Raw genomic sequence first — 13425 nt, 5'->3', positions numbered from 1 at the left:
ATCCTTCATGAAATCCTCCCCACTCCACCAAGAGTGTCTTTCCGCCATCCACCTAATCTTCGTAACCTCTTGGTTCATCCCTATGAAATCCCCAAACCACCTCCCCTACCCTCTGGCTCCTACCCTTGCAACCGCCCCCGGTGTAAAACCTGTCCTATGCACCCTCCCACCACCACCACCTACTCCAGTCCTGTAACCCGGGAGGTGTACACGATCAAAGGGAGAGCCACGTGTGAAAGCACCCACGTGATTTACCAACTGACCTGCCTACACTGTGACGCTTTCTATGTGGGAATGACCAGCAACAAACTGTCCATTCGCATGAATGGACACAGGCAGACAGTGTTTGTTGGTAATGAGGATCACCCTGTGGCTAAACATGCCTTGGTGCATGGCCAGCACATCTTGGCATAGTGTTACACCGTCTGGGTTATCTGGATACTTCCCACTAACACCAACCTGTCAGAACTCCGGAGATGGGAACTTGCCCTTCAGTATATCCTCGCTTCTCTATATCCAAGCCTCAACTTCTGCTAATTTCAAGTTGCCGCCACTCATACCTCACCTGTCTTTCACCAACTTCTTTGCCTCTGTACTTCCGCCTCGACTGACATCTCTGCCCAAACACTTTGCCTTTACAAGTGTGTATGTGTGTGTGTGTGTGTGTGTGTGTGTGTGTGTGTGTGCGTGTGTGTGTGTGTGCGTGTGTGTGTGTGTGCGTGTGTGTGTGTGTGCGTGCGTGCGTGTGTGCGTGCGTGCGCGCGCCCGCGCTCGCTACTGTATACCTGTCTAAATCACATCTCTCAAAAGGTGTAAAACATTCTATACAAAATAAAAAAATTATTTACTATTGTGCCAACAGTTGTTAAGTTCGTCACATTATATTATATTTTACACAGACATAATTTTTTTATTCCGTTTATTTCATCTAGACATCACTGTTTATCTGTGATTCCTTTAAACCAATCTTTATCTTATAGTCTTATAAGTGCTAACATTATAGGATAGCTTAAGATTTTAGGAATAGATTAAAGAATAGTTTAAGATTTGAAGGGAAATCTGTGCAGGAAAATTTTATTACAGAAGAAACACCGAAAACAACACTCCATCAGTTAACAAAGAGGATTAATGTCCCTGGGGGATGGATGTGACCCCGCTTGGATCCCATGGATCTGATATTAACTTCACTTGAGCAAGTGAAGACCAATAATTCTCTTCACATTTGTTCGGACATTTTTTCCTGTTGCATAACAATCACCACTTCCCTAGGTAACACCACATTCGGTGTGTGCCCCGATAGCTGAATGGTCAGCGTGACGGACTGCTGTCCTAAGAGGCCCGGGTTCGCTTCCTGGCTGGGTCGGGGATTTTCTCCGCTCAGGGACTGGTTGTTGTGTTGTCTTCATCGTTTCATCCCCATCTGGTTCACAGGTCTCCCAGTGTGGTGTCGAATGTAATAAGACCTGCACCAGTTGAAGCTGCACTCTGGGCATCTAGTTTTTCACTTAGTCGCAATTTGAGCATTTGAAGCTACACTTTGTGTGTGACCCCAAGTGAGCACAAGTGAACAGCAAGCCTGTGGCATCAGACATCGGTGTTGATGTCGGTAGCCAGCTGTGGAAGCAGGTCAGCTCCAGTGAACCGCAACTGGTGCCGGTGTCACTGGATGTTGTTTCCGTGTCCGCGCCACCGCGATGTGTGCGAGAACTGTAGACTTCCCCCACTGGATCTTCTATAGTTGAATTATTCTCGTCATGTCTCTTCTTAGTCTAATACGTCAGGGTCTTCTTTCCATTCTTTTAACGTTATTACTTACTTATGTCTTCCCATTTGTTGCATCCACAAACTCTTCCATTTGATGTTTGGACTTGATCCAATTAAACGAAACAGTTCTCTCATCTTGTTATATCTGTTTGCTATGGCAACACTTCATAACTTCTGCTTAGATTTCTTTTCAAAATTCCAGTTTTTGTTTTTTAGTCCTTTTCACTGGTCGCCACGCTCTAACATTTTTTTTATGATAGAACGTGTGGATGGAGTAATATACAAACTTGCTTTTCACCAATTAACGATGTATTGGATTATTCAGAATAACATTCTCGCATTTCACATGTAAATATCTCCGTCTTCTCGTATTTCGCTCATATTTCAAGCTTTATAAGCGCATAAAATTAACATTCATAAGTGTATTGGCTTAACAACCACCCGTAATTTATCAACATGTCTTGCTTCTGGCAAGTCCAACACATGAATTACTTAAGTCTAATCTCATTTCTTCATTTGTCCTTACCAATCATCACAGTTACTAAACCAGCAAAGAATAGCACAGGATCTTCTCTACACATACACTGAAACTCTATGGATCGTACAGCAGTTACTTGGCAGCCACCGTTCGGCCGCCGCACCCACATTTAGCTCATGACTTTTTAGACCTGCACACACAAACATGCAATGCACAATAGGTTGGATTCGTCTCTCACACTCTTCTATTTATAATATTATGGGTTCGAGATGGAGGAAGGTCAAGTGGTTCTATAATTTACATGGAAATTCTCGAAGCACTAAAACTGTTGCATCTTAGTATACTGCTTGTCACATTTGCTGTTTCACCCATAATTAGCACTACATTGACTAAATACTCTCACCTTACCCAAAGTTGCCTAAAATTCAATACTAAATATTATGTGTGTGCCCTGAAGCATATATTACCAACAGAAGACGGGCATGAGTCTTGAGATTAGATTAGATTTGTTTTTCGTTCCATAGATCCGTGCTGAGGAGATCTTCGTGGATGTGAAACATGTAGTTATCTCTTCTTCGAAGCTGAAATAACAATACTAATAGTATGAATATATATACATCATTTGTTTCTATTAAAAAATTTGTCAATGGAGTAGAATAAATAAAATAGAAAGAAACTTCCATATGGGAAAAATATATTAAAAACAAAGATTCCAAGACTTACCAAGCGGGAAAGCGCCGGTAGAGAGGCACAATAAAATAACACACACACACACACACACACACACACACACACACACACACACACACACACACACACACACACAAAATTACTAGCTTTCGCAACCAACGGTTGCTTCGTCAGGAAAGAGGGAAGGAGAAGGAAAGATGAAAGGATGTGGGTTTTAAGGGAGAGGGTACGGAGCCATTCCAATCCCGGGAGCGGAAAGACTTACCTTAGGGGGAAAAAAGGATAGGTATATACTCGTGCGCAAACACACACACACACACACACACACACACACACACACACACACACACACACACACACATATACAGACACAAGCTTGTGTCTGTATATGTATGGGTGTGTGTGTGTGTGTGTGTGTACCTACCTATCCTTTTTTCCCCCTAAGGTAAGTCTTTCTGCTCCCGGGATTGGAATGACTCCTTACCCTCTCCCTTAAAACCCACATCCTTTAGTCTTTCCCTCTCCTTCCCTCTTTCCTGAAGAAGCAACTGTCGGTTGTGAAAGCTAGAAATTTTGTGTGTGTTTGTGTGTTTTATTTATTGTGCCTGTATACCGGCACTTTCCCGCTTGGTAAGTCTTGGAATCTTTGTTTTTAATAATACATCATTTGTTTCTGTTAAAAAATTCATCAATGGAGTAGGAGGAGTTGGCCACTAGTAAGCCTTTCAGGCTTCTCTTAAACTGATGTTTATTTGTAACAAAATTTTTTACGTTTGCTGGCAAATTACTTAAGATGAGTGTTCCTGAGTAGTGGATCCCTTTTTGAACTAAAGTAACTGATTTTAAGTCCTTGTGCAGATCATTTTTGTTCCTGGTATTGTATGTATGAACTGAGCTGTTTGTTGGAAAAAGAGATATATTATTTAGGACAAATTTCATTAAGGAGTAAATATACTGAGAGGCAGTAGTTAGTATACCCAGTTCTATGAAGATGTTTCTACAAGATGTCCATGAATTTACTCCACAAATAATACGTATTACACGCTTTTGGACTCTAAAAACTTTTGTTTGACTTGAAGAGTTAATTGGCGGGAATATAACATGACACACTGTTCCTGAGCATTGCGCGTCACCCCACCACATGCTGTGAAACTGAATTCAGGAAAGCCTTTATTTTGATAACGAGCAGAACTGTCATTAAAAACAATTTAGTGTTAGCACATAAACAGTAGGTACACCTGGTGGTGTGCATCAGTGACTTATTTGATTGTTTCCACAGTACCCATTGTTACCTCTTAATGTCGGGATCGGGTGATCTATGTATGATACAGGGTGCTAATTGCACCATTAGTCGTGATGCTTTTGTATATTGCTTTGTAATAGGTTACTTCCCTGTTGGTCTCCATTCCTCGCTTAAGGTGTAGATTTTTGTAGGCCTGGCTAGTCCTTTATTCACTCAAAAACTAAAATAAATAAAGGAAAAGTTCCCAAAATCACTGCTGCACCAGATAAGTTTCAACTGTTAATACATTTTCTACAGTATTTGTTTATTATTGAAAGTAAAAATTAAGAAATATTTTTAGGACACTATACTGTCACTTTCTTGCTACACACTACACTAGAGCTATGTAAAAACTTTACAGTAGTTAGAGCAGTTTTGCCTTTCCATTTGTAAAGATATTTTTTATCTAAAAATGTATTTTTATTTCTCCAGATGTCAGCAGCAACAAACAGTTTCAAAAAACAGTTCGACGAAGAGAGCAGGCAACCTCAAGTAATACCAGATATGAAACAAGTCGGAAACCTGTCCCACAAAAATGTAAATCTATTGACAAAAGACCAAAACCACGGGGTCAGTATTACAGTGGTGGAAAGGAGGATACCAAGGTTTGTTTTGAATTTTCTCTTATTTGGAGAAATTTGTTTATAATTTCCAAGACAGTAACTGTTGGTTTAAAAGTTTCCGGGTTTGGAGTCAATTTGTCATTCTTTATTTTATTATATTTTATTTTTTTACACAATATTTTGATGTCAGTTGTAAAGCACAGATTTTGTTGTGTGCTGTTTGGGTTCCAATTAAACTGAATTGTATACACAGTGTGTCGCCCCTAGCAGTTAATTTCCTGATGCCATGAAGCAATACAACAGTCTACTTAAATTCAACAAAGGCTACGCCAAAATTTTAAAAATTGAAATTCTCTAAGATTACAAAGTGTTTTAACACATTCAAGACAGGATTTTTTTTCCGAATTACCACATATTCAGGGAGTTCTCCTGGCAACTTTACGTAGCAGTTTAACAATAAATCGCACATTTCTGCCAAAGCATCATTAAATTCATCTCCAGTTGATGAGACTACTGCTATGCCACTTAAGATACCTTCACATATTCCACCGATACACCGTTAAATTCATTTCCAGCTAACAAGACAGCTGCTACACCGCCTTCACAGATAGCTCCACCTACTTCTGCTGAAACAAAATTATCTGTATTACTGTCACTATATTACTATAATTGTTGCTACTGACTATTATCTCATCAGATTTACTGTAACATCCATCTCCACCAAATTCAGATACACGTCAGCCTCTCTTTTGATCACAGAATTTTCCATTCATTCATTCCGTTCTTCACTTCTCATTCACACCCTGTGAGTAAGGCCAGAAGTCATAATCAATTCTGCCAGCTGCCATGAGAACTGCGGATGGGTTCAGAACCTAAGCAACAGACATCATAGGTGCTGACATGAACAGCAACCTGTAGATGGCTCAGTAATGGCAGGCAGGGTGTCCAACACACGTCAGTCCTCAAAGGAGGCTCGCTGCACTTTGGCAGGTTCGTTCTTGGCCACCACGAGGCCCGAGCCTTTGCAGCATCTTTTTCCTTCCATGCTGCATGTCTCTTCTCTTGCTCTTTCTGTATCTTGGGAAACATGTCTGGGGTGTTTTTGGGAAGGTGTTCCGCATTTTCAGTAGATGACATAAGAGCAGTCTCGCCACTTGTTTTCATTCCTTTTTTCCTTTCTTTGTTCACATTCTGTCCTTCCCCTGCTTTGGCATTTTAAGCTCCTCTTTTCTTCTTCTTCTTCTTCTTCTTCTTCTTCTTCTTCTTCCTCTTCCCTGTGCACTCCTGAAGGTCGGCCCAACAGGTGACTGGGTAATTTGTAATTTTCAGCTCTGGGACAAAAGGTGTGGTTAGCATGTACCCCCTGATACAGGCCAGGCCCAGGGAGGGCTGATTGCCTGAGCTATTACCTTCCCAAATTGCTGATTGGTCCCTCTGTCAGGTGTTCAGGAAGTGTGACCTAAGGTATGAACAGTCACCTAAAGAGAAATGAGCACATCATCAGAGATGCTGGCAACCATGGGGATTTTCTTGCAATGAGCCACCATTCCCTTCGCAGTCCATGTCTACCAAACATAAAACGAATGAAGCTCCTTGTTTAAAGACACTCCCAGCTGCACCACGGTTCCTCATGGTTTCATGTACAGGAGGTCAGTCCTTTGCAACGGTAAATCCGTATCTTACACAGAAAGGTGTTGATGCAATTGCTTACCCTGTGAAATCCTGCTCTCGTTTATGCAATGGCAGTTTGCTTTTGAAGACTACTTGCGATTCTCAAGCACAACTACTACTTGCAGCTTTGCTTCTCTACAGCTATCCTGTTTGTGTCGAGACCCATAGAACTCTAAATTCTTCCCGTGGTGTTATTTACACTAGGCTGCTCAACGATCTGACCGAGGCAGAAAGTCAATTGTACCTCTGATCAGGCCTCATGCCTCTGGCCATCCATCGAGTGATAAAAAAGGTAGATGTATCCTTAGTGCCCACATGCACTTTTTTCTCACCTTTGTTAGTGGTTCTTCTTTCCAAGCTAAAAGCAGGCTATGAAATTAGCACCGTCCGGCCATGCATTTCGAACCCGATGCGCTGCTACCAGTGTCACAATTAGAACCATACTCGAGAGTGATGATGACCTCAGCCAAATGAGCAACACGCCACCAAACTTCTGCCTCACAGGGCGAGATCACCTTCTACACAACTGACAGGTTGGAAAGGACGGAAGGAATATTCCCTGAAGACTCCCTACGTCCCTTCAGCCAACCAACATCTGCACCTTCCTCTGCCAACCGGAAAGGGTCAAGAAGTCAAAGGCAAAGGGTCTTCTCCTTCACCGACTTCTAGATTCTCTTTGATGGTGTTGCCATGTGATACCCTCGTCCTGCCTTTCTCCAGGTCACTGGTGCGCACTGCCGGGCGTTTTTCTGCCCTGAACTCTGCAGATCAACAGAGAGAGAATGCCTGTGGATATCATGGAGCAGGATCCTCCAGCCTCTCTGCCTTGTAGCAGTGCGTCTTTGAAGGCTGGCACTGAGCCGCCACCTAGGTTCCACTCCTTTCATTTTTTCCCTCCTCCCCTTTCCTCGTAATGCCTCTCCTTCAATTGAATGTTCGTGGCCTTTGATCAAGCAAAGAGGATTTACGGTTGCTCTCTAATTGCAACGTCCATTTTTCTCTGCCTCCAGGAAACAAAATTGTGAGAGGTCATGAGAACACCTTGTGACTGCTTAGAGATCTCAAATGTCTTCCTGGTACATTTTGACCTTGCCCCTCCTCCCTGAAGACAGCAGTCCATCCCATGGGGTAGTCTTGCTGCTCATACGGGATGATGATCATAGTCACCTTCAACCTGTTGCAGTTTCTTTTCCTTCCTTCCTTACTTGACCTTTTCTCTTAGTACTACACTCCTGGAAATTGAAATAAGAACACAGTGAATTCATTGTCCCAGGAAGGGGAAACTTTGACACATTTCTGGTGTCAGATACATCACATGATCACACTGACAGAATCACAGGCACATAGACACAGGCAACAGAGCATGCACAATGTCGGCACTAGTGCAGTGTATATCCACCTTTCGCAGCAATGCAGGCTGCTATTCTCCCTTGGAGACGATCGTAGAGATGCTGGATGTAGTCCTGTGGAACGGCTTGCCATGCCATTTCCACCTGGCGCCTCAGTTGGACCAGCGTTCGTGCTGGACGTGCAGACCGCGTGAGACGATGCTTCATCCAGTCCCAAACATGCTCAATGGGGGACAGATCTGGAGATCTTGCTGGCCAGGGTAGTTGACTTACACCTTCTAGAGCACATTGGGTGGCACGGGATACATGCGGACGTGCATTGTCCTGTTGGAACAGAAAGTTCCCTTGCCGGTCTAGGAATGGTACAACGATGGGTTCGATGACGGTTTGGATGTACCGTGCACTATTCAGTGTCCCCTCGACGATCACCAGAGGTGTACGGCCAGTGTAGGAGATCGCTCCCCACACCATGATGCTGGGTGTTGGCCCTGTGAGCCTCGGTCGTATGCAGTCCTGATTGTGGCGCTCACCTGCACGGCGCCAAACACGCATACGACCATCATTGGCACCAAGGCAGAAGCGACTCTCATCGCTGAAGACGACACATCTCTATTCGTCCCTCCATTCACGCCTGTCGCAACACCACTGGAGGCGGGCTGCACGATGTTGGGGCGTGAGCGGAAGACGGCCTAACGGTGTGCGGGACCGTAGCCCAGCTTCATGGAGACGGTTGCGAATGGTCCTCGCCGATACCCCAGGAGCAGCAGTGTCCCTAATTTGCTGGGAAGTGGCGGTGCGGTCCCCTACGGCACTGTGTAGGATCCTACAGTCTTGGCGTGCATCCGTGCGTCGCTGCGGTCCGGTCCCAGGTCGACGGGCACGTGCACCTTCCGCCGACCACTGGCGACAACATCGATGTACTGTGGAGACCTCACACCCCACCACCCGGCCTCCCGCATGCCCACTATACGCCCTCGCTCAAAGTCCGTCAACTGCACATACGGTTCACGTCCACGCTGTCGCGGCATGCTACCAGTGTTAAAGACTGCGATGGAGCTCCGTATGCCACGGCAAACTGGCTGACACTGACGGCGGCGGTGCACAAATGCTGCGCAGCTAGCGCCATTCGACGGCCAACACCGCGGTTCTTGGTGTGTCCGCTGTGCCGTGCGTGTGATCATTGCTTGTACAGCCCTCTCGTAGTGTCTGGAGCAAGTATTGTGCGTCTGACACACCGGTGTCAATGTGTCCTTTTTTCCATTTCCAGGAGTGTATTTAGACCCCTCCGTCATTTGATGTCACCAGGGCAGACTTCGTCAATCTTTTTGGGCAGCTCATTCCTTTCTGCTGCTTGGTGACTTTAATGCAGACCATCCAATTTGGGATTCTTCCAGAATGTGTCATAGTGACCTCTTGGCTGACCTTTTCAATCAACATAAGCTCTTCTGCCTTAAAACGGGAACACCCACATTCCTTTCAGACTCCACATACGCCTATTCCGATTTGAACCTCTCGTTCTGCTCTGCCCAGTTCGCCCATCGTCTTGAGTGGTCCATTCTCTGACACTTTCTCAAGCGACCACTTCTCGTGTCCTGTTGTTTGCTGATACCTACCCCACCTGTGTGCACACCCAAATGGCAGCTTACTAAGGCCCTATAGTTATCTCTTAACACCTTTGTACACCATTTTGCAGAGATTTCGAGCTCCTTTCACTATCACCCTGCTTTCCTACATCTGAAACGAGTGGAGCCTGCTCGGGCGATACTCTTCTCAGAATAGTGAGTGCTACAATGCTGCCTTTACTATAAGGGAGCTAGATCATGCTCTCACTTCATCCTGATCCTCCCCTCTAGGGCCAGACGATGTTCTTATTCAGATGTTGCAGCATCTTTCTCTTGCGGGCAGGCACTTCCTACATCATCATAGAACCGTATCTGGGCAGAGGGCACACTTCCCAGAAGCCGTCGTGAAGCCTCTGTCATACCCATACCTAAGCCTGATACACACAAAACACTTTCCTTCCTTTTCTTGTCTCGCCAGCTGTGTTTTTGCAAGGTGATGGAACGTATGATTCATGCCTGGCTGGTGTGGTGGCTGAGTCTTGCAATTGATTAACCACTGCACAGTGTCGATTTCAAGCGTGCCTTTCTGTAGTTGACCATCCTATCACTTCGTCCACCCATGTCGTGAAAGATTTTCTGCAAAAATACTAAACTGTGGCAATGTTTTTCGATTTGGCGAAAGCATAAGACATCTGCTGGAGGACTGGTATCCTCTTTACTCTCTAAGCGTGGGGCTTCTGTTCACGCTTACCCAGTTTCCTTTGGGAATTTTAAAAAAGACCAAGTTTTCAAGGTTCGTGTGAGTTCTGACTTAGACACCTCTATCCAGGAAAACGGTGTGCCTCTTTGCTATTGCCATTAACCCTGTAATGTCCTATCTCCTGCCAGGCATGTCCGGCTCCCTTTTCATTGACGATTGTGGCATCTACTGCAGTTCTCTATGGGCTTGTCTCATTGAGCAGCATCTTCAGCAATGTCTCAATAGTCTTCACTCAAGGAGCATCGACTATAGCTTTCATTTTTCAAAATCGTTTTTATGAATTTCTGGTGGCGCAGTTGATTTCTTCCACCCTTTCTACATCTAGGGCCTGGTGCTCTTCTGTTCCTTGAATTTATTAAATTCTTGGCATTCATTCCCTATAGTAAACTTCCTTGGTCCGCCCCCATGTCTTAGATGGCAGCCTGCTGTATACAGTCCCTCAATGCCCTAGGTGTCTTCAATGATACTTTCTGGGGAGCAGATTGAACCACCCTCTTCTGTTTGTGCTGGTCCCTTGTCCATTTGAAAGTAGACTACGGGTGCTTCTGCATGTCCTCCTTACGTTGTCTAAATACTATCCACCATCATTGCATCTGTTTGGCAAATGGCACCTAGGTTTGAGAGTCGGAACACAGGAGCTGTGAAACTACCGCTGTGACTTTCTCCTTAGCAGACACGCATGCCGTTTGTCTGCCATGCGTGGCCACCTATCCTATGCCTCCTCCTTGAATGACTCTTTTGATTGCCAGTTTGGGGTGCATCCCTCTTCTCTGTTACATCCTGGAGTTTGCTTTCGGCTCTTGCTGTGGCAGCTTAACTTCATGCCACCTGCAACTTTTCCAGCTGGTGGGAATCCTTCGTCATCTTGCTTCTTCTGATGGGCTGTGTTCACCTTCTTCATTCGCTTCCTACGGACACTACTCCAGCCTTTCTCTATCACCTTCAGTTTCATGATCTTCACATGGAACTTCACGATAGTACTTTTGTGTGCATTGATGACTTTGACTGACTGACTGACTGACTGTGGTGTCAGGTGTGCATTCATCATTGGCACAGACATTTTTTGGTATCTGCTTCCGGAACACTGCTCAGTATTTACAGCAGAGCTCTTCACCCTTTATCAGGTCACGCAGTACATCCGGCAACACAGGCTTTCAGTTGAGTCACCTGCTCAGACTTTCTCAATTGCCTTCAAAGCCTCTGTGTGCTGAACACCATCCATCCCTTGGTGCGACAGGTTCAGGATAGTTGTCACTTGCTCATTTTTGATGAAACCAGTGTAATGTTTGTGGATTCCTGGTCACGTCGGTCTGACAGAAAATGAGGTCACCAATGCTGCTGTGAAGGCTGCAGTCTTTGCACCTCAGCCCGCTAGTTCTTACATTCCCTCTGATCTCAGTGTTGCCATGTGTCAGCAGGTGGTGTTACTTTGCCACCACTACTGGTCCTCCCTTCGTGGGAACAAGCTCTGGGTTATTAATCCTCTCCCAGCAGCTTGGACAACCTCCTCTCGGTTCAGTCGTGGTGAGAAGATCATTTTAGCTAGGTTGCGTATCGGGTGCTGTCTTTTTAACCATTGCCAATTGTCAAGTGGTGCTCCCCAGTCACTTTGTATTCATTGTGCTCAAGCTTAGACTGTCTGCCATTTCCTGACGGAATCCTTTTTTTAACCACTTCTGTTCTCGTTTGTGTTTGCCATCTGAATTATCGGTCATTTTAGAAAATGATGCGCGGTCTGGCGACTGCATTTTATTTTTTAGCCATTGTATTAGTATGGTGAAGGCCGTTTAATTTTTAGTTCTGGACCTCTCTTTCTGTTATGGTGCATTTTATAGACCTTTCTCCACTTCCCTGTTTGTAGCTGTCTTCTCTTCCGTCGATTGGGATTAATGGGTATTCGTTTTTAATTCCTCTCTTTGTCTTCATGTTCTACAGTTCTGACGGGAGCGTATATGACACTAGTTGTTTTCGTGCCCCCCCTCCTCCACCTGCTCCTCCTCCAACTCCCACTCCTCTCTCCTACCACCTTTCTGGCAGACATACTTGGGTGCACATTGGATTTCTTTCCAATCCTGGATGTTGTTTCCCTAAGGAGCTCCATAACTGTTTGAAGGTAAAAATGGTATTCTCTATGAATTACAAGAAGCAAGTGGCTGAAACTTACCTTTCCACTTGTTGCCTGTCGCTGGAGCTTTGAATTTACTGTGGGTTGCAGGATCCATGTAGGGCATCATTCGAAGGACATGGACCGTATCTCTGATCTTTTGTCGTCTTGTGTCAGGGTCGAAATCTTCAACTTCATAAGTAACATCAGACAACTGTTTTACAACCTTATTAGGTCCAAAGTAGTGCCTGAAGAGCTTCTCAGGGAGACCAACCTTCTGAACAGGAGTGAAGATCCAGTCAGTCACCAGGCTGGTAGACGACAGGGCAGTGGCTCATGTCATGCCTTCGGCGATTGTTTTCTTGACCCTGTAGCGTGCGGAGTCGAACTAACTGCTGGGCTTCCACAGCTCTGGTTAACACTTGGTTGATGTAGTCGTCGTCCACATCATCAGGATGTAACGGAAACAGTGTCCATCATCGTTGTCGCCTCATGCCCATGCACCAGGAAAAGTGGCGTAAATCCTGTGGTGTCTTGTTTGGCGGTGTTGTAGGCAAAGGTCACGGAAGGTAGCACCTCATCCCAATTGCTCTGCTCAACATTGACGAACATTGTTAGCACATCGTCCAAGGTCTTATTAAGGCGTTCAGTAAGCTCATTAGTTTGCGGTTGGTAGGCAGCCGTCATGTGATGAGTAATGTCGCACTGGCGGTTTATCTCTGTCACAAGATTCGCTTGAAAAACTTTCCCTCAATCTGTAATTAACGACCTTGGAGCACTGTGTTTTAATACAATGTCTTCCATCTCATCCGTGATGTGGAGGCGGCCCTGCTGTCGGCGATGGAGGGCACTGGGTGCACCTGACTGCAAATTGTTGCTCATGTCGGCCCCAATGACTCCTGCTGTCTGAGTTCAGAGGTAATCCTCAGTTCACACAGGTGTTTGTCGGAGTTGGTGAAGGCGGAAAGCCTCGCTCGCGGGGTGGAATCTGAGCTATTTGTAGTGTCATTCCCAGAACCGATCACGGTCCTCTGGTTTGGAACTGAGTGGAAGACTTAAACCAGAAGCTCAGACAATTCTGTGGTACAATGTAGCAGTAGGCATAACACAACAGGCAATCACAATACTAATGTGGTAGTAGTAAATTGCAGGAGTGTCTATAAAAAGGTCCCAGAACTGCTCTCATTAATAAACGGTCACAA

At 45.1% G+C, this 13425-nt stretch overlaps 1 protein-coding gene across 1 annotated transcript in view; it reads left to right on the top strand.

Moving 5' to 3' along the window:
- LOC126272547 (RING finger protein 10-like) overlaps positions 1-13425 on the top strand; it is a 104527-nt gene that overhangs the window by 22199 nt on the left and 68903 nt on the right. Inside the window, exon 2 of the mRNA XM_049975470.1 lies at positions 4647-4819. Coding sequence (XP_049831427.1) covers positions 4647-4819 — 173 coding nt within the window. The remainder of the gene's footprint in view (positions 1-4646; positions 4820-13425) is intronic.

This window comes from Schistocerca gregaria, chromosome 1 (assembly GCF_023897955.1).
Source record: "Schistocerca gregaria isolate iqSchGreg1 chromosome 1, iqSchGreg1.2, whole genome shotgun sequence".
NCBI classification, from domain to species: domain Eukaryota; kingdom Metazoa; phylum Arthropoda; class Insecta; order Orthoptera; family Acrididae; genus Schistocerca; species Schistocerca gregaria.
Note: the sequence above shows the minus strand (reverse complement) of the source record. Positions and strands in the feature narration are given on the sequence as shown.